At 35.4% G+C, this 21,318-nt stretch overlaps 1 protein-coding gene across 1 annotated transcript in view; it reads right to left on the bottom strand.

The window, feature by feature from the left end:
- The window catches only part of Tango9 (transport and golgi organization 9), a 45,553-nt gene extending 31,755 nt beyond the window's left edge, over positions 1–13,798 (bottom strand). The window contains 1 exon segment of the mRNA XM_089093338.1: positions 13,576–13,798. Within this exon segment, the coding sequence (XP_088949464.1) occupies positions 13,576–13,652 (77 nt within the window). The 5' untranslated portion in view covers positions 13,653–13,798.
- Between the last annotated feature and the right edge of the window lie 7,520 nt (positions 13,799–21,318).

The following is a 21,318-nucleotide window of genomic DNA, read 5'->3' as shown; positions in this document are numbered from 1 at the left end:
ATGTATTTTTTTTTTACCAAGGCACTTTATATAGACGGAGTTATTGTAGAAACTTTGGAAGGGGATCATTCGATTGGAAATTAAATTTCTAGTGCCATGTGTAAGAGTCAAAAGTGATTGAAGGGCAAGCAGTCCCCCCACGCCCTTGAGCCCTTAATAGGCCCCAAAATATAAAATAGTCAATAAAAACCGACATTGAAAAGAATGTTTCTAAAAAAAATAAGTGAGAAAAATTGCTAGCCTATTTATAGCTCATTCAGGAATGGCAATTATTATGTTCCTTAACCTTAATAGTAAAAATGCCATTAAAAAAAAAAAAATGCAAAAATTTTAAAAAGAGTCTAACCCCCATGAAATGGACATCATTTTGAGGGGTTTCTGGGTCTTTTGATAAATTTTTGCAAATTTGCTTTCATACTAACATTTTACTTTTAGCCAGGGATATCCTGAGCCTCTTTTCATTGGGGAGGGGGGAAACTTCATAGATTTTACTGAATTGCTATCATGGGCACCCATATGGGGGGGGGGCTGGGGGGCTCTTGCCCAACCCCCTGGCTGAATGATGCTGCCTTATTTTTATATTTTTGTTCTGAGATTTCTATTATATAGCATTAAAAGTAGCAATTAGACAAAGTTTGCCCCCCCCCCTGGACTTCAGCTTATGGGCGCCCATGATTGCTATGTGATTTTCACCAAATTTAAAAACAAAAGAAGATTGACCTTTAAATATACTTCAGTATGTAGAGATCATATAATATGTATAGGATCATAATTTGAGAGAGATTCACCAAGATTTCATTCCTTTCCACTTTTGAACTATCTGAGAAAAGTCACACTGGTCCAAAAAATCAAATAAAAAAATCCAAAAAATGGAAAAAAAAATCTGTAACCAGGATTTTCGTTGGAGGGGGGGAGTACAAAATAAACTTTAGAAATGATTTTCTGCAGGGAGGTATTTTTTGTGGTGGAGTATATTTTCAGGGGGGTGGTAAACAGTAGCCACCAATGGATCAGTGGGGGTAGCTTTTACTTTCTATGATGCACTGATGATCTAATAAATTGTAATAAACTTGGACAAGAGTATTCTCCAAATTGATTGGTAAAATTATAGCTACAAATATTTTTTACCTGACATTGATGAATGTAATAATGTGAAGTAAATTGATATTAGCAAATATGAGAAGTGATTAACAGATCAAAAGAACAAGGAATGGTAAAAAATGGATGGAGATGGTGGGATCACTGCAATATTAATGCTCTTTTACATGCAAATTAAGACCAGGGATTCAAGATGCTGCCCTTCCACCCCATGCCTGGAAATGATGGGCTTGTTTAACCCCTTTAAAAATGTCCAGAACAAAATTCTGGTCAATATATGTTGCATTAAAAAGAGATTCCATTCCTGAACATATTGATTGTAAGTCAGCCTCTTCACTCACTATGAAATAGTGATAACAAGTGGGAACCAAATGAACACATGAAATCACAAAATTTTGAATTAGGTGGAACTAGGGGATAAAACTACAGAATCCACATAAATTGGGTGGCAAACAGGAATCAAATACATACATTAAATCATGCTATATGGAAATAGACAGACCTGCACAAACATTACATGTTTTGATTTAATTCAACACCCCCTCAATATTTCCAAAAAAATTGACATTAATACTTTTAGCCTTAGTAGCAGTTGTGGTAGCATTAGTGCCAAAGGCCATTTTGCAGCCAATTGTAATAATACAATTATAATGGAAGTTGTCATGAGGATGACAACTTGCCCCCCCCCCCCCACAGCCCTCAGGGCAAGGGTTGTAAGTTGTGCCCTGGGGGATATGATGTTTTTATAGAAGGCGATGTTGTAGAAACTTCAAAAAGGTCTCATTCAATTGGATATTGAAAGGACTAGTGCCCTTTTTAATAGTCGAAAGCGATTGAAGGGCAAATAACCCCCCTCTCACGCCCACCATTTCCCCAAACACATGCAATCAAAATTTTGTGATATCCATTTTGTTCAACGTAGTTGAAAGTTCTGGAAATAAGGTCTTTTAGGATGATAGGCCCCTCAGAGCCATCAATGCAAGGGTTGTAAGTTATGCCCTGGGGCAAATAAGGTTTATATTGAAACTTGTTGTAAAAATTTCAAAAAGAGCTCATTTGATAGGAAAATGAAAGGGCTAGTGCCTTTTTAATAGTCGAAAGTGAGTGGAGAGCAAATAACCCTTCTCTCACGCCCACCATTTTCCCAAACACATTCAATCAAAGTTTAGAGATAGCCATTTTGTTCAACGTAGTAGAAAGTTCGGGTAATTAGGTATTTGAGGATGACAAGCCCCCAGAGCCCCCAGGGCAAAGGTTGTAAGTTATGGCCTGGGTGCATATAAGGTTTTTTATTGATAGAGCTGTCGTAGAATCTTCAAAAAAGGCTAATTCAATTGGAAATTTAAAGGGCTAGTACCCTTTTTATCAGTTAAAAGTGATTGGAGGGTAACTATACCCCCTCTTACACCCACCACTTCCCAATAAGCCTCCAATCTTAAATTTCCGATATCCATTTTGTTCAAAGTAGTGGAAAACTCTGGAAATTAGGTCTTTCAGGATGACAACCCCCCCCCCCAGCCCTCAGGGCAAGAGGTGTTAGTTATGCCCTGGGGGCATATAAGGTTTTTATTGAAAGCGTTGTTGTAGAAACTTCAAAGGGCTCATTTGATTGGAAATTGAAAGGGCTAGTGCCTTTTTTAGTATGTTTCAAAGTGATTGGAAAGCAACTAACGCCCCTCTCACGCCCACCATTTCCCCAAACACATCCAATCGAAATTTTGAGATAGCCATTTTGTTCAGCCTAGTTGATTTCAAGATAGAAATGTTTTTTTAGAAGGATACTCCCCCCACAACCCTCAGGACAAGGGTTTAAAGTTATGCCCTGGGGGCATATAAGAACGATGTTGGCACAGGGTATTAATTTTTTTTCCTTTAGACCAGGGCACTTTGTATCGTAGAAGTTGTCGTAGAAACTCCGAAAAGGGCTCATTCAATTGAAAATTGGAGTGGCTTGTGCCCTTTTTAATAGTTGAAAGTGATTGGAAGGCAACTAATACTTCCATGCTCACCATTTCCCAAAACATATCCAATCAAAATTTCGAGATATCCATTTTGTTCAGCGTAGTTGATTTCCAAATAGAAATTATGTTTTTGAGGAGGTTACTCCCCCACAGCCCTCAGGGCAAGGATTGTAAGTTATGCCCTGGGGGCATATAAGGTTTTTATAGAAAGCGTTGTTGTAGAAACTTGAAAAAGGGCCCATATGACTGGAAATTCAAAGGGCTAGTGTTCTTTTTAATAGTCGAAATTGATTGGAGGGCAACTAAGCCCCCTCTCACGCCCACCTTTTCCCCAAACACAGCCAATCAAAATTTTGAGATAGCCATTTTGTTCAACGTAATTGAAAGTTCTGGATATTAGGTCTTTGAGGATGACAACCCCGCCTACAGCCCTCAGGCAAGGGTTGTAAGTTATGCCCTGGGGACATATAAGATTTTTTATAACGAGTTTTCGTAGAAACTTCAAAAAAGGCTCATTTGAGTGGAAATTGAAATGGCTGGTGCCCTTTTTAATAGTCGAAAGTGATTGGAAGGCCACTAACAGCCCTTCCACACCCCCTATTTCCCCAAACACATCCAATAAAAATTTCGAGATAGCTATTTTGTTCCACGCAGTTGTAGGTTCTGGAAATTATACCTTTGAGCAGGACACTCCCCGCACAGTCTTCAGGGCAAGGGTTATAAATTATGCCCTGGGGGCATATAAGGTTTTTACTGAAATCTTTATCGTGGAAACTTGAAAAAGGGCTCATAGGGCTAGTGCCCTTTTTAATATTCGAAAGTTATTTGAGGACAACTAACCCCCCTCCCACGCCCACCCACCTTTTCCCCAAATACATACAATTAAAATTTTTAGATTGCCATTTTTTTCAACGTAGTTGAAAGTTTTGGAAATTAGGTCTTAAAGGATGACACCCTCCCCCCCCCCACAGCCCTCCGGGCAAGGGTTGTAAGTTATGCCCGTGGGGCATATAAGGTTTTATAGAAATCGATGATGTAGAAACTTCAAAAAGTGCTCATTCGATTGGAAATTGAAAGGGCTAGTGCCCTTTTAATTATTTGAAAGCGATTGTAAGTCAGCTAACCCCCCTCTCACGCTGACGATTGTCCAAAACACAACCAATCAAAATTTTGAGATATACTCTTTGTTCAACACCGTTGAAAATTTTGGAAATTAAGTCTTTGGAGATGATAGTCTCCTCAGAGCCCTCAGTGCAAGGATTGTAAGTTATGCCTTGGGGCAAATAAGGTTTATATAGAAATTTGTTGTAAAAGTTTCAAAAAGAGCTCATTTGATAGGAAAATGAAAGGGCTAGTACCTTTTTAATAGTAGAAAAAGAGTGGAGAGTAAATAACCCTCCTCTCACGCCCACCATTTCCCCAAACACATTCAATCAAAGTTTAGAGATAGCCATTTTGTTCAAAGTAGTTGAAAGTTCTAGAAATTATGCATTTGAGGATGACAAAACCCCCAGAGCCCCCAGGCCAAAGGTTGTATGTTATACCCTGGGGCATATAAGGTTTTTAAAGATAGCTTTGTCGTAAAAACTTCAAAGTGGGCTCATTAAAGTGGAAATTGAGAGGGTTAGTGCCTTTTTTAATAGTTGAAAGTGATTGGAGGGTAACTAACCCCCCTCTTACACCCACCATTCCCCCATACACATCCAATCAAAATTTTCAGATAGCCATTTTTTTCAAAGTAGTAGGAAGTTCTGGAAATTAGGTCTTTGAGGTTGACAACCCCCCCCCCCCCAGGGCAAGGGTTGTATGTTATGCCCGGGGGGCAGATAAGGTTTTTATTGAAAGCGTTGTTGTAGAAACTTCAAAAGGGCTAATTTGATTGGAAATGGAATGGGCTAGTGCCTTTTTTAATAGTTCAAAGTGATTGGAGAGTAACTAACGCCCCTCTCACGCCCACCATTCCCCCAAACACATCCAATCAAAATTTTGAGATAGCCATTTTGTTTAACGTAGTTTTAAGTTCTGGAAGGAGTTGTTGTAGGAACTTCGAAAAGGGCTGATTCGATTGAAAATAGAAAGGGCTTATGCCGTTTTTAATATTCGAAAGTGTTTGGAGGTTAGCTAATCCCCCTCCCACGCCCACCCTCCCATTTGCCCATTATGTTTAGAAACCAAATGTTGCCTTAAGATTAAATCAAAAAGCACTATGTTAATGCTAATTCCCAATAAGGTATCTCAGCAGTTTCCCAAGAACGACTGAGGGTATTATGTTCAAACTTGCGGGGCTACTTCTGCTCTTAAAATTTCACCCAATCAAAATAGCGTAATGTATCCAAGCTATCAAAGAAAGTAAAAAGAGTTTTTTGCAAATGGTATCAAGTTTTCCATTTCAGGTCAACTAGAGGAAGTATGAAACTAAATTAAACACTACTATTAGTGTCCAGATTTTTAAAAGGGTGTATGCTGTTCAAAAACTACTGAAAATTTTTGTCCAGCATACAAATAGCAGTATGAAGTCTTAAAAACACGAAAAGATTTAAATTATTATTTTCTTTTTCCCTGAAAAGACTATGTCACTATAAAACGAACAGAAATTAATAAAAAAAAAATTTTCCCACAAAATAAGTTTTTCAAAGAAAAGTAAAGAGCTCCATTAAACCAAACATGAGCAAAAGTACAATCAAATAATCTACCAAGCGTGAAACTACCACAAATCAGCATCAATAAATAATGAAACCCAAAACGACCAGAAATTACAATAATTAACCAAGTCAAGCTCAAAACGAGCAAAAATTAACATAAGTTGGGTGCAAAACCCCTATGCCTTCCCAAGGTCAGAACATAATTTGCACTTAACTGAAAAAATATAAATGTTTTTACTTTTATAACATTAATAAACCAAATAATATTAACATTTTGATTACTAAATATCAGTATATGTATATTAAACTGACAATGCACATTCATTTGTATTTATCATTTGTAAAAATATAAATGTTTTCACTTTTATAACTTTAATAAATCAAAAAATATTAACATTTTTAAACTGACAATGCATATTCATTTGTATTTTTTTATTTTAATTAATTTTTTTATTTTGTGAATTTTTTTTTTATTATTAATTACTTAAAACAGAGCAAACCTCAGCAATGGTTTAAGAAAGTGAAAGAAATAGGGGGTTGCTCATGCAAGAATCTTGATTTTCTTCTGGATGAACCACCTGAACAGACAGCCAATGAGCTTAATAAACAGCTAGCTACATTGTGCAAACATTCCCCTCTCTCTAAAAAAACAGCTAATCCCTGAAACTCCAAAACATAAAATCCCAGAAAGTTTAGTGAAGCAGATAATAAAAAAAAAACAGTATTTGTCCCACTGATATCCCAATTGATCTAATAAAAGCATTCCCTGATAAACTATTAACACCCTTTGTTAATATTGTTAATGATATTAGTAATTCCGGACGATACCCGACGTGCTAGAATCTGGGCTAGATTACTCCTATCCAAAAGAAGGGAGACGTGAACGATTTTACTGAAGTTGAACTAATCACCTTAACCGCAGTTTTCTAAAAATAAACGGGCGTTTCTTAGTTAATTGGTTAAAGGCTGACATTCTTGAACTTAATGCCTTACAAAAGTTTGGAAACATTAAGGAAACATCTACTTCACACTACCTTGTTAGTCTTCTTGCCACTGTTCTTAAAAACCTTGAAAACCCTGATACTTGGTTGAATCTTTTATCAATTGATCTCCAGAAAGCGTTTGCCCTAATTGACCACAATATCCTTGTAAATAAGCTGCTGACGGAGTTTCAATTGAGTCTTTTTCTAGTTAGAACTGTTGCCTCCTTTTTAACAAATTGTTCTCGAGTGATTAAATTTAAAAATGTCTACTACAATCCCCTTCCTATCTTTTCTGGGGTCCCCCAGGGAACCCTGATGAGTCCCATTTTATTCCTTATAATGGTTAAAAGCCTCATGACTGACCACACAGAGCGATGGAATTATGTGGAAGACCTGTCTGGACTTGAGGTTTGCTGACAAAATATTAAAAGCTCGATTATGACATTACTTGACGATGTCACTCAGAAGGCTCCTTTATAATAATAATAGTAACATATTATTACCCGTCAAAATCAAACAAAAGAGACGGAGTACATAAGAATACAAGAAAAAGACAAACAAGACAAATGTGCACAACAAAAACAAAATACATAAAAATACAAGTTTTAGACATAATGTAATACTCAATAACAAAAAAAGACTGGTTAGACCATAGAGAAAACAAAAACACACTGAGTTCTACTGGCGGATGATTTCAAACCACAGATGGCTTTAACATTATTATTGAAGTTTGAAATCTGATTAAGGATAGCTGAAGTTAGGTCTGCTATATTATAATTCCTAATAAGAAAAGAATTTCGGGACCAAAGCGGGAGACGAAGTAGAAACTTACCATACTTAAAGAAAACGTATTGAAGTTTATATTTAATACACTTGGGAAAAATTCTCCAAAAAGGACTTAAATACAAAAAATGGGGGAGTACTAGTGAATTATAAAGGCGAACTAAAACATGTCTGTTGAACCTCAACTTATTTGAAACAATTTTACTATATGCAAAACCAATTTGCTTCTGTAGATGGTCAATAAGCAATAAAGGGTTGTTTTTAGAGTTGAACCAACAGGAAGGCCAAGGTAAGTAATGAACTGGACTGGCTTAACATTTGTATTTCCAAGAGCAATCATAAAACCTTTGGGGACTGATTTCCAATTAAAAAGCAGAATTTCCAACTTTTCTGCATTAAACTCTAATCCAAGCCGCTTATAATCATTCTGGAGGATGTTAAAGTTTTCCTCTATACCTGAAACAGTGCGACTCAAATTAAATATAACATCTGTGTATGATATTAACAAAACATCGATACATCACAGGACACAAGTTGTTTTACATCTCTCTTGCCCTTGGATTATTGTATTATTAAAAGCAGTAGGTGAAGTTATTGCCCCTTGTCAAGCCCCTTTTTTAACCAGGACAAAAGGATTATTTTGTTTTTCATGATCCAGATGCTGATGCAAGAGCTTAAGTTTGGCTTTCAGATTTGCATACATATCTTTTAAAGGAAGAAGGGTTCCTTTTTTTACACCGCGCTTTCCCATATCCAATATCAACTCATAATGAATCAGAGTCAAAGGCACACTGAACATTGTATGCTGTGAGAGCCAAACTTTCTCCAGTTGTCTCTGCATCAACAAGAATAGATGCTACGGCAGACAATACATGGCAACAACCCAGACACGGCTGGAATCCAAACTGTGAGTCCAGGCTATAACACTAATTTTAGACTTCATTAATTATCAAAATCTCAAATATTTTATAAAAAGTTGTCAAAACCGTGATTGGCCAAAAAGACAAACATTCCCATTGAGGTTTACCTTTCTTAGGGATCAGAGTTAAAGCCCCAATACAAAAAGATGATGGAACTGTTCCGGTGACAAAAATCATTTGAAATAACAGTGTAATATCATGAAGGAATAATTGACTACATATTTTGACATGGAACACAGAAATATTATCTGAACCCCTGGATTTCTTTTTCTTAAGTCAATTAATAGCATTCATTATACACTCTACAGAAACCACAACATCAGAATTAGACAAACTAGCTAAGAAAGAATCTAATTCACACTTATAATAATCCACAAGGCACTTTTCAGCGGCAGAGAACACGTTCTCATAATATTCAACCCAAGTTGATTCAGGGATGTCATAGTCCGATATATTATTAAGGCAATTACTCTGTGGTTTTAGCACCCTTTTTCAAAGCTTATTTGGATCACTAAGAACTTTATCAGAACAAACTGACTGAAGTGAGCTCCTATGCTTGGCAAGCTCATTTGAGAACCACTTTTTAGTCTGCAATCTTATCTGATTTACAATACCAGATCCAGGAGAACCACAGTCTCTCAAAATTTTCAACCAAAATTTTGCCTTATCACATGCTTCACAAAGTGCTGGGTTCTTTGACCACCCGATAATTTCCGTCTCACTTTTAATACGCTTAATAGGAACAGCCGCAAGTTTGGTAACATGCAAAGAATTAATCAATTTGGCACAGTATACATTTAGCTTCACTCACATATCAACTGAGTCTGCATGAGTAGACTTACAAAGTAGATCATAGGGCACATGGATTTTGTCCAAAATTACATCACACAACTCATTAAATTTTTGAACATTAACTCTAAACCAATTTGGTAACTTAATCCACTTTTTATTTGACTCGGCGCTGTCCATATCTTGTGGTAACTGAGCCTGTGGGAAATATGCTCTAAACTTGAGTGGGAGATGGTCAGACGTTAAGTTATTATCCATAACAAGCACATAGGGAATATTAACAGTTTGGCTTGCTACAACATGGTCTAAGTTGGATGTACTTCCAGAGTTATGAATGTATGTGTATTTTTCACTTTTGGCTCTGATGCAAACATCATCCAATAATGCCAAGTAAAATACTTCTGCAACTTGACACCACGTGGTGATCAAATTCCAGGTTGCAGTTGAAGTCACCAACTATAATACAATGAAGCTTTCCTTGACAAGCTTTTTCCAGGCATTTAGAAAGTTTAGACACACTAATTGCAAAGCTATGTTCCAATTTGTCATCCTGGTAGTCAGTGGGAAGATAGACATCAATTATAACCACGTTGTTTACTCAAACAGCAAGGTAGTAATCCTCTGAATCCAAAAGGTCAGAGCTTAGGTTTGATCAAACGTAAATTACTAAACCACCTGAAGGACAACCACAATCTTTTGTTTGCTTTGCAGGCACAGAATAAACACTATGACAAGGTGAAAGATTCAACAAGTTTATGCCCTGCTCCATAGTAAAATGCTCTAGCAGGCATATTATGTTGCACTCACAAAGAAAATCAAGGACAAAAGTGGATTGGTTTATAAAGTTCCCATTGATATTCCAAGATATCAGACTATGTGATGTCAGGGGTTGCTTGGTCATGGCCTAGCAGAGGTCGGCTTTTGTTTAGCAATGGGACAATTCATGCTGCAGTATGTGTGGCCGTTTTTCTTCCTTACTACACAAAACATATCACCAGTGCATGGATTGGATTTGCTGGACTTGTGGTCAGTTGCTCCACAGCAACCAGAAATGGTGGTATTATTACAATTGGCTGCAAAATGGCCTTTGGCACTAATGCTACCACAACTGCTACTAAGGCTAAAAGTATTAATGTCAATTTTTTTGGAAATATTGAGGGGGTGTTGAATTAAATCAAAACATGTAATGTTTGTGCAGGTCTGTCTATTTCCATATAGCATGATTTAATGTATGTATTTGATTCCTGTTTGCCACCCAATTTATGTGGATTCTGTAGTTTTATCCCCCTAGTTCCACCTAATTCAAAATTTTGTGATTTCATGTGTTCATTTGGTTCCCACTTGTTATCACTATTTCATAGTGAGTGAAGAGGCTGACTTACAATCAATATGTTCAGGAATGGAATCTCTTTTTAATGCAACATATATTGACCAGAATTTTGTTCTGGACATTTTTAAAGGGGTTAAACAAGCCCATCATTTCCAGGCATGGGGTGGAAGGGCAGCATCTTGAATCCCTGGTCTTAATTTGCATGTAAAAGAGCATTAATATTGCAGTGATCCCACCATCTCCATCCATTTTTTACCATTCCTTGTTCTTTTGATCTGTTAATCACTTCTCATATTTGCTAATATCAATTTACTTCACATTATTACATTCATCAATGTCAGGTAAAAAATATTTGTAGCTATAATTTTACCAATCAATTTGGAGAATACTCTTGTCCAAGTTTATTACAATTTATTAGATCATCAGTGCATCATAGAAAGTAAAAGCTACCCCCAATGATCCATTGGTGGCTACTGTTTACCCCCCCCCCCTGAAAATATACTCCACCACAAAAAATACCTCCCTGCAGAAAATCATTTCTAAAGTTTATTTTGTACTCCCCCCCTCCAACGAAAATCCTGGTTACAGATTTTTTTTTCCAGTTTTTTGGATTTTTTTATTTGATTTTTTGGACCAGTGTGACTTTTCTCAGATAGTTCAAAAGTGGAAAGGAATGAAATCTTGGTGAATCTCTCTCAAATTATGATCCTATACATATTATATGATCTCTACATACTGAAGTATATTTAAAGGTCAATCTTCTTTTGTTTTTAAATTTGGTGAAAATCACATAGCAATCATGGGCGCCCATAAGCTGAATTCCAGGGGGGCGGCAAACTTTGTCTAATTGCTACTTTTAATGCTATATAATAGAAATCTCAGAACAAAAATATAAAAATAAGGCAGCATCATTCAGCCAGGGGGGACAAGAGCCCCCCCCCGGCCCCCCCCATATGGGTGCCCATGATAGCAATTCAGTAAAATCTATGAAGTTTCCCCCCCTCCCCAATGAAAAGAGGCTCAGGATATCCCTGGCTAAAAGTAAAATGTTAGTATGAAAGCAAATTTGCAAAAATTTATCAAAAGACCCAGAAACCCCTCAAAATGATGTCCATTTCATGGGGGTTAGACTCTTTTTAAAATTTTTGCATTTTTTTTTTTTAATGGCATTTTTACTATTAAGGTTAAGGAACATAATAATTGCCATTCCTGAATGAGCTATAAATAGGCTAGCAATTTTTCTCACTTATTTTTTTTAGAAACATTCTTTTCAATGTCGGTTTTTATTGACTATTTTATATTTTGGGGCCTATTAAGGGCTCAAAATGTGGTATAGATGTAGCCTATGAGCAGTCCACCACACAGCCTAAGGAGGCATGTTATGAAAACAATTCTTACTTCATAATATGCACAATAATCCTAGTTAATATATTTTGCAGTGGGAAAACCTTTAACTTCACTTCCTTCCTGGTTTTTCCAAGAAATTGATGAATTTCTTACAACCTATATATTAACAAAGTATATACCTCTATCCCCCTTATGTGCAAATATATGCCCAGAATTGCATTCTGAATCTAAATATAGGCTAATCTTCTTTTGTATCACAAATGAATTTTACCCCACCTAAATATATCCAAGTCATGGTATATATTTGCACATCATGGGGGTGGGGTAAAGTTCATTTGTAATGCAATTGAAGGTTATATTTAGATTCAGAATGTAATAATGTGCATATATTTGCACATTAGTGAGGTGAGGGTAGCCTATATACTCAGTTAATATATGTTCTAAGAAATTTATGAATTTCCTAGAAAAACAAGGAAAGAAGTGAAGATAAAGGTTCTCATGCTGCAAAATATATTAACTAGGATTATTGTGCACATTATGAAGAAAGAATGGTAAATTTTTACCAAATCATATTATTGACTTACAAATAAAGAGAATATACAACTTGATGCCTTTTTTATGCTCTTTCCAAATATAATAACAATTTTTGTTGGAAATGAATTTTACCCCCACCCCTATATACCAATTCAAGGGTATATATTTGCACATTAGGGAAGGGGGTAGAGGCAAATTTTATTTCTGATGTAAATGGGAGGTAAGTTTAAACTTTACCTGCACCCCCCCTAATGTGCAAATATACACCCTGAATTGGTATATAGGGGTGAGGGTAAAATTCATTTCCAACAAAAATGATTATTATATTTGGAAAGAGCATAAAAAAAGCCATCAAGTGGTATATTCATTTTTTTTGTAGTCAATAATATGATTTGGTAAAAATTTACTGAAAGAATTGTTTTGTTAACATGTCTTCTTATGTGGTGGACTGCTCGTGCATCTATACCCAAAATATAATTTCGGTCAATATATACGAAATCATATTATTGAGTTAGGACTAAAGTGAATACACCATTCGATGCCTTTTTTTTTGCTGATTACGAATTTAATAAGCATTTATATCGTAAATGATTTTCAGCCCCCCCCCCCTATATAGGCTATACCTAACCCAACCTAACCTAACCCTGAATTGGCCTATATAGGGGGGGCTGAAACTCATTTCCGATAGAAATGCTTATTATATTCGTAATCAGCAAAAAATAAGGCATCAAATGGTGTATTCACTTTAGTCCTAACTCAATAATATGATTTCGTATATATTGACCGTAATTTCCCCCAGAAGTAATTATTGAATTATGAAACAGCATTAAGAAAGAGGCATCAAAAGAAGCATTCACTATCATCCTAGCTAAAATGTTTTTTGTAAATTTATAATCCCCCCCCCCCCCCCTATTTCGCAAATACATACCCTGAATTGGTATACATAGGGTTGGGGGTAAAATTTATTTACCGCAAAAATGATTATTATATTTGGAAAGAGCATAAAAGACATCAAGTGGTAGCCTAGGCTATGTTTACTGTATTCATAAGTCAATAGGCTAATATGAACTGTAAAAACTTTACCATGTTCTCAACTACACATCTTAACAGGTTACATTGTCTAGTCTTTATTTCTACATAAAAAAAAAAACCTAGCAGATAAATAGGCTACATCCTAGATCTACATACTTTGTGGAAATAGTATTTATGGATCCAGTGATGACCATCAGAATAGCTACACCTATTTGTCTTGCAGTCCAACTCATTTTTAAAGTGTTCACCTAATGAAAATATTTGTTTAATTATAGATTAGGCTATAATGTTTTTTAAGGAGTGAGTAATAAGGCACAGTGGCGCCTGCTTTTTCTTTTTGTTCTTCTGATTGTTCTGATGTGTATGTTCGAAAATCCTAAAGTGAAGGTTCTTTCTTTTTCTTCTATTTAACAGCGGGCGGGCTTTTCAGTAAAACTATTTAGCCCTTTTCCTTCTGCTTCACTCTGTGGGCTACAGAGCTACTGGCTTGATTGCCTCATATTTATTAGATATATTCAGATATCTTTCAGCAGATCTTTTGACTCTAGGAGTTCAAATATAAGATGATAGATGTCGATTTCTATGCTCTGTGTGCAGGTATAGTTGGCTAGGCTCTTGACTGATAGTGGGATTTTGTGGTGTTTGAAGTATTTTAACAGTTTAGAAAGCAAGGTATGTTGTGCAGACGTCAGAATATTACATTCAAATAGGCAATGGTCAATTGTTTCACTATTCATATTACAATGCCTGCAAAGAGGGGACAGGGGAATTGAACCACTTGAATTAGAAATCTTATATGAGAATGCAAGGAAATTCAGTCTATTTGTTCCAGAACGAATTCTATTATAAATTTTAGAAAGATGCTTATTGGGAAAGGGGGAAAGGGTAGGATTAATCTTATCAAAATTAATATCTGATAGCCTCCATCGGTAAATATCTCTAATTGGGATTGGCCTCCCACTTGGCTGGTCAATATTTATAGCATTTTTTGCTATTTCATCAACCTGATGATTACCACTTATGCCAGAGTGGCTAGGACTGTACTGAAAGTAAGTGTTTATGCCACTTGAAGCAAGATTATCAATAATACTGAGACAATGATAAGTTTCAATGTCCAACTTATATTGAGGAGCTGAGGCCAGCAACTCAAGGCTTGATAAAGAGTCGGAATAGATGATAATATTATTCAATTTTTCAATCAAAGATTGGTTATGCTTAAGGTGTTCTAATGCCATGATTATGGCATTTAACTCAGCAGACATTATAGATAAATTATTAAATAATCTCTCGCCCATTGCAATTTTCAGGTGAGGAAGGAAAACACCACTTGCAACCTTCTCATTCATTTTTGACCCATCAACAAACATTTGGAAGTGATTTTTATACGTAATTGTATTAAGTTCTGCAAATTTTTTCTGAACAAAAGAAATGGGGGTTAAATCTTTATTCCATTTTGAAAATTCAGTATTTATTATGGGAGATGACCAATTCCATGGAGGGGATTGGGGGAAAGTAGGTGCAATAGACTTTGCTGGTACAGGGAACTTCTTTTGAATATTGGCATACTCATCTGCAATACCTCTATACATGGCTGGATTTCTTAACCAATTATGTAATGTGTGTGAGCTATTTGATTCAATTTTTGTGAGATGTTTTATCAAGAGAAAGCTACGTCTCTCCCTTATTGTTGTTAATCCACTCTCCATAAGCAGAAACTTGGTGCTTGTGGGTTTCCTAAGACCAAATATGAGACGTATTATATCATTTTGTGTTGTTTCAATTTTTTGCATCTGGGTCTTTGCACATGCACCATATACAATGAGCCCATAGTCAATATGGGGTCTTATATGTGATTTATAAAACTGGAGTAAGGTTTTCTCCTTACAACCCCAGGGTGTGGAAAGAAGTCTTTTTAGTATATTTTCTGCCGTCCAATTCTTAGCTACAGTTTCTTGGCCTACAGTTTTTGGTAGGATGACGGAAACAGAATTGTTAGCTAATAAATTCAAAGAAACATAATATTCAGCATGAAATTAAAAACAAAACCCAAACTTGGATATCAAGGGGTCATTAGGCTTGAATATTTTTGGGATTACTTGTGGAGCTAAAAATACCTCAAAGCACCAAAAATAAATTAGTGAACAAATTGTTTAAGTCAGAACAACTAAAAAAGTTTTTGTTTCTAACTTTTTGGAAAGTTATGCCAGCAATCTGTCCAAAAACTGCAGATCACAGAAGAGCATTTTCCTTTTCTTTAGTTTTTGGTATTGGACATCAACTTTCATTTTAATTGACAATTCAGGCAACTATAGCTAAACGGCAATGTTTGTCAAAAAACTAATAGGCTTGTTGAAGTTTTCTAAGTCCATTTATTAGTTATTTTTCATCGGATGCTAACGTTCTTCAAGATTGTCTTTAAATTACGTATGCTAATCATTGCTGGCTATGTGTATTTCCAGTTGTAGCGATAAAGATTTTGCCATTTGTAGCGATGAAGTTTTTCTGGCCGTCCCAATAGCGGTAATGAAGATTGATCGCGTCAAATCTAATATCGTACTTTGAAAGCCGTGAAGTTACACCTTATAAGTTCTCCGATAGCGCCGCTTATTGCGCTAAAGACTGTGTCAACTAGGCTAGCGCCACCCTCAATTAATGGGAGAAAATAGAATATGTAGACATATAAATGTGACCTCTTTTTTCTTGAGCTATCTGGAGATCAGATTCCTCTGGGAACATGCCTTTGGAGACATATGAACTAATGAGCTATCACTAGGCTAGATACGGACATATAGAATGAAATAAACACAGGTAAAAAACAATAGATTTATTGAACTTACATATTTAGGTGAACAGCAGTGGGTCACTCCAAATGACAATAACGGTGACCGAGATACAACATGAAAGAATTTATGACTTCTATCTGAATGGTCCTGATTCTGATTTACGAATCTTTTTAAAAAGCACTTTTACCCCACTACCAAACTTAGTTCTTTAGTCCTGCGCTGTAAGGACTGGCTGGCGATTGGCTCACGTGGCCCAAGGATGCGAGCCCTTCGTCCAATAATACGTCTTAAACATTTTTGATGATTTAGACGTTCACACGGTTCTTATCGTTTAAACTTCCTGCAAAAGTGACTGCACTTTTTCTCTTTGCTGATTAAGAACTTTTCATTTTTGAAACTAGATTTAGCTTAATTATAGGAGTCGGAATTATCTTTAGAAAGAAGGAACTTTATTTTGGTATTTTAAATACATCGTGTTTTACTCATGGTATATATTACCCGTCCCATTAATTAATGACGCCCCGTCATTAGTAATTGCTTGCCTTTGGGCTTTTAAAATGTTCGCCATTTATTAACTATTTCTTCTACATAATTATTTTATATTTATGTTATGGCTTAATCAGGAGTGCTAAAAATTTTCTCTATTACTTTTCTTATTTTATTCTACATCCCTATCTAAAATTCATCTACCGGACTAAGATTCTTCATGGTTCTAGGCTAAATATTATACTAAAGATTTTTTTTTTTTTGAATTCCCTTTTTACAAGGCTTTTTTTTGCTGTCTATATGGCACACTACATTCTATCTACGCTACATTGAATGAATAAAATGATAACACTACTTGTAATTATACTTGAACATCTAGCGGTACATACATGAATGATTTATAACAAACAATATTATGTTTACCATATTCACTGGTAACATTAAAACACTTTCACTATTGCGATTTTTGAGTTATCAAAATTATTAAGAAGTAACATATGTAAATTCACATCTATTTCATCACGTTCGAGTCCTTAGTTTACTCAATCCTCCTGTTTTAAATTATTTTCCTTCACTCTTTTCGTCTTGGCAAAATTCTTTAAAGCACTTACGTTGTGGTTTCTTCATGGGACAGTTCAAGCACGATTGTGTTCACACGACAGGCTTTCTTTAATCGTCAGCTGGGAAATGATGCATCCAACTACAGGTGTGGGAATATGCCATCAGAGTTCAATATCACCTGCTTTTCGATAGTTCATAGGTTGCAATATCTTTTGCGATATTTTGAGGCACATAGAGAATGTATTCTCTTATAAAATTGTTCTTTTGTGTCTCTCATAAAATTGTTAGCTAATGGCTTGTGTTTATTAACTTTTGCGGTGATTCCTAGGTTAATCACGAGGGAATTGAAGTTTGGATTTGGACGGGTTGACATCAAACTATAGTGACTCTTTCGACATATTGTCTTTAACTTCAACTTCAAATATCTTCAAATATCATTTAACTTCAAATATCGTTAGATATCATTTAACTTCAAATATCATCACCATACAGTCAAATGATTCTGGGGTCCATAATGATTATCAAGGGCGATATTTCTGTATTTATATCTTGTACTGATCGATGGGGTTCTCAGAATTAAACTTCAAATTGTCTTTAACTTCAACTTCAAATATCTTCAAATATCATTTATGTGATTATATAGTTCGATAAAGCACTGGATATTAAGATTCAAATATTATGTTACCTAGTACGTAATATGGTTCGTGGTTGAAGAAACAATGATCAAAGATAACTGTTGTTTTCGTAGACGAAGCTGGGATGAAAATTGCCTGGAGTGTATGGAGAGTACTCTTCGTTAGTTGAGGTATGATGAAAATAGATGCTAATAGGTTGTATCTGCACTGGGCAACTCATTGTAATGCTATATATCCAATGTGTCAATCCACTTACTGTAATAAAAATAACGAGGCAGAATCACACGTTCTTTAAAGTAAATACTTATAGTACAAATAAGTCACGTCTTGATCGAGTACATGAATTTTTTACGCTACAAGACAGGTTTAAATAAATACATTAATATTAGTACATAAAACTAAAATTTTTTTATCGTTTTGGTTACAATAAAACGACATAATTCCCATTGGGAAAGTAAATACATAGAAGTTTCTTCTTAGTTGTTATAGCCTAAAGACGTTATGAAATATTAATTCTTCGACCTTAAGTGTGGTCTCTTCTTATACTTTCTAATATACATGACTACATACACTTTATTTTAACTTCTTTCAACACTTAGTTAATTTTTACATCAGATTTAAAATAATCATTTAAACAGAGTTTATGCTACATGATTAAATTTTGAGGTCTAATTTTACAACATGTTTCATGCCTGCATTGTTCACGCACGTCCGTGCTGTTTAAGAAACGCATGTTGCAGCGTCATAACCACACAGTTTTACGTAAACGATACTACAATGAGGGAACAAGACAGCAAGGACGAGTGGAGACCTCTATACCCACTCGTTTTTTAATGTCGTCCCTCTTTCTTGGCCTAGACGTTATCATTGGGTTCCGGGTTTAACCTCAGCATTTCAGCTGTTTCCCCGTGATCTTTTCTTGGTTTTCGCCTTCTTAGTCTCAGGATTTTTTCCATAATTACAGGTCAATAGGGTTCTTATGGTCAGGGAAGTCGCGAATACGAAACATACGGCCAATAGTATGTTCCACCAGAAATTGGTTGAGAACAATCCGTATCTATTATCCACATACGTTAATCTCTGGTCTTCATTTGTAAATAGGGGAATCTGGGAATCTAATGCTTCTCTTATTTTTGAAAGCTTTATTGTCCCTTTATTCTTTTCTATTTCGGACCATATCGAGGTTTTTATTTCCTCGTTTTCTATATTGGGAATAGTTTATGACAGGTTAATTGCCATGAAGTTGGTTATTTTGGGACTTATTATTTTTGTGCTCGTGGTAATTAACGGCGTTCGTATAGTTGACTCTTTAGTTACGAGTCGACACCCTTGTTTTATGGTACCCACATTTTGTAATAGTAATTCTGTTTTGTAGCTTGTGTCTATTCTTTCTGTATTATTGTAACAAGACAAAGTTCCAACAGTTTATCTTGGAAGAGAAATCATGATAGTGTTCATAAATATGAACAGGATCAGCTCATAATTAGACGCTTCTGTACTGGTAGTTTTTTTTTTGATTTTATAAAGCTGCCAGATAGAAGGGTATAGCCTCCTGAAGTGCATAGTTTAAAAGCTAAACCTTATGTTCAAAATACCCGACACTCCGAACTGGTCGTGTTTACTTCAGCTAATAAAAACAAGTTCGCTATATCAAAACATACTGAAAACTGACTGGAATTTGTACGGGTTTAATGGGGATGAAGAATATAGGTTTCAAGAGGAGATCTCTTTAGTAGTCACTATATCAGAATTGGATAATTTAATGTACATGTTGCTCAAATAAATTTTGCATAAACTAAAAAAAAAGGGAGAAACAGGAAAAAATTGACAAAAATAAACGTTTTTCACTAAATGAAGCACAATCTTTTCAAGTTAAACATAAACTTAGTCTAACTTGAATAAATTATCAGGTTCTAATTAGTTTAATTGAGATAATTGAATTTTAATTAATAACTTATTGAGAAATAATATTTTAATAAATAATTAAATTAAAAAATTGAGTTCTAATTGATTATTAGAATAATAAAATAAGAATTGGACTGATATTTTAAGCAAAAAAACGAACAAAACAGCAAGTAAAAAAAAGGAAGATTAAACACTAAAAACCTAAAAATCAGAGCAAAACACGATTCAGATCAAGCTCTAGCTATGAATAGTGTCAGATTATCGAATTATTAAGTCAAGTTAGGCATATTTGATTTACTTTTGATTAGTTTTCTTCATAGTTTAACTTTCTTAATTTTTCAATCTTCACGTGGAAGACAATTTCATACAAATGAACTTAAAAAAGGGGTAGATACCAAAGCAGTACTGCAAAACATACACAAAAAGCCCTGTCTTAATGAGTTTAATAATGGTTGTAGGGATTCTACATCTTAGAAAACTCTTATGCCCATTGTAGAGAGGAGATTTTGCCTCTTCTTAATCTATGTATAAGACCATTAGTAAAGATATCACCGTCATCACCTTTCCAGTTTTCTTATTGGTAGGAATTAAACGATTAGTAAAAAACCACGACTTTCTCTCCTCTAAACCAATAGCTGTCATGACCCTTGAGTTCCTCTCCAGGCTTCCCACTGAACCTGGTCCAACGCCAGTTGTCGTCCTCAGTAGACCACGAGCTTCCTACCTTTGGTTATTTTCTGTTCCAACCTTTCTCTCTGATCACCAATGTTTTGATATCCGTCGTATTGTTTTTTTTTCATTAATATTAAATTGGTTAACTTTACTTGCACACTGTTAAATTTATTATGGTGTTAAATTTATTATATTTGAAATTTGTCTTTACATTAATTAGGAATATTTCCATCTGTCAGGTTTTTTAACCGTTCTACCTGACTGTGTCGTTATTTTCTCCTCTGTTTCTTGCGGTTTTTAGGTTTTTCTAGCGAAATAAGGTCGAACTTTTTGTATTGTTTTTTCAAAAATTATTGCCCTTTTATTCTTTTTTTTTTCCCTTGTGCGGCGGCTGAGGTCAGTTTTTATTTTCCTACTTCTCTAGCTACTATATGGTCCTATTCACCGTAAGACTCACCAGAATCGGTTTCCGACGACTCCGGATGAGAAATTTTAGAGGTGGCACTTTTTGAGGTATCACCTGCCCTTCCTTCGTAAATTTCTACTCCCCTGGAAGTAGAAGGTTTATTCTCTAAGTCCTCTCTTGAGTTCTCAACTCGAGGGATTTGAAAGATTCTTGAGAGCTTTGGGAGGAATCAATAGTTTTGCGGGGTTCCTCCACTGTTTGAATGCCATGTCTTCAGGGGGGTGGGGCATTTTTTGCACTAGGGTTTCCCTCCATAAAGTCCACTGTTTAAGTTTGACCTTGGACACAGTTATATCATGATATTGACCTTGCTGGTCATCCTTGGGAGTTTTATTCTCGGGCAATATACTTTGACTCTTTTTTATGGGTAAATTAATTAGATCCATAGCTT

The sequence above is a fragment of the Artemia sp. Qi Xiang Cuo genome, chromosome 8 (genome assembly GCF_049724085.1).
Source record: "Artemia sp. Qi Xiang Cuo chromosome 8, ASM4972408v1, whole genome shotgun sequence".
Taxonomy (NCBI): Eukaryota; Metazoa; Arthropoda; class Branchiopoda; order Anostraca; family Artemiidae; genus Artemia; species Artemia sp. Qi Xiang Cuo.
This window is presented reverse-complemented; position numbering and strand designations above follow the sequence as displayed.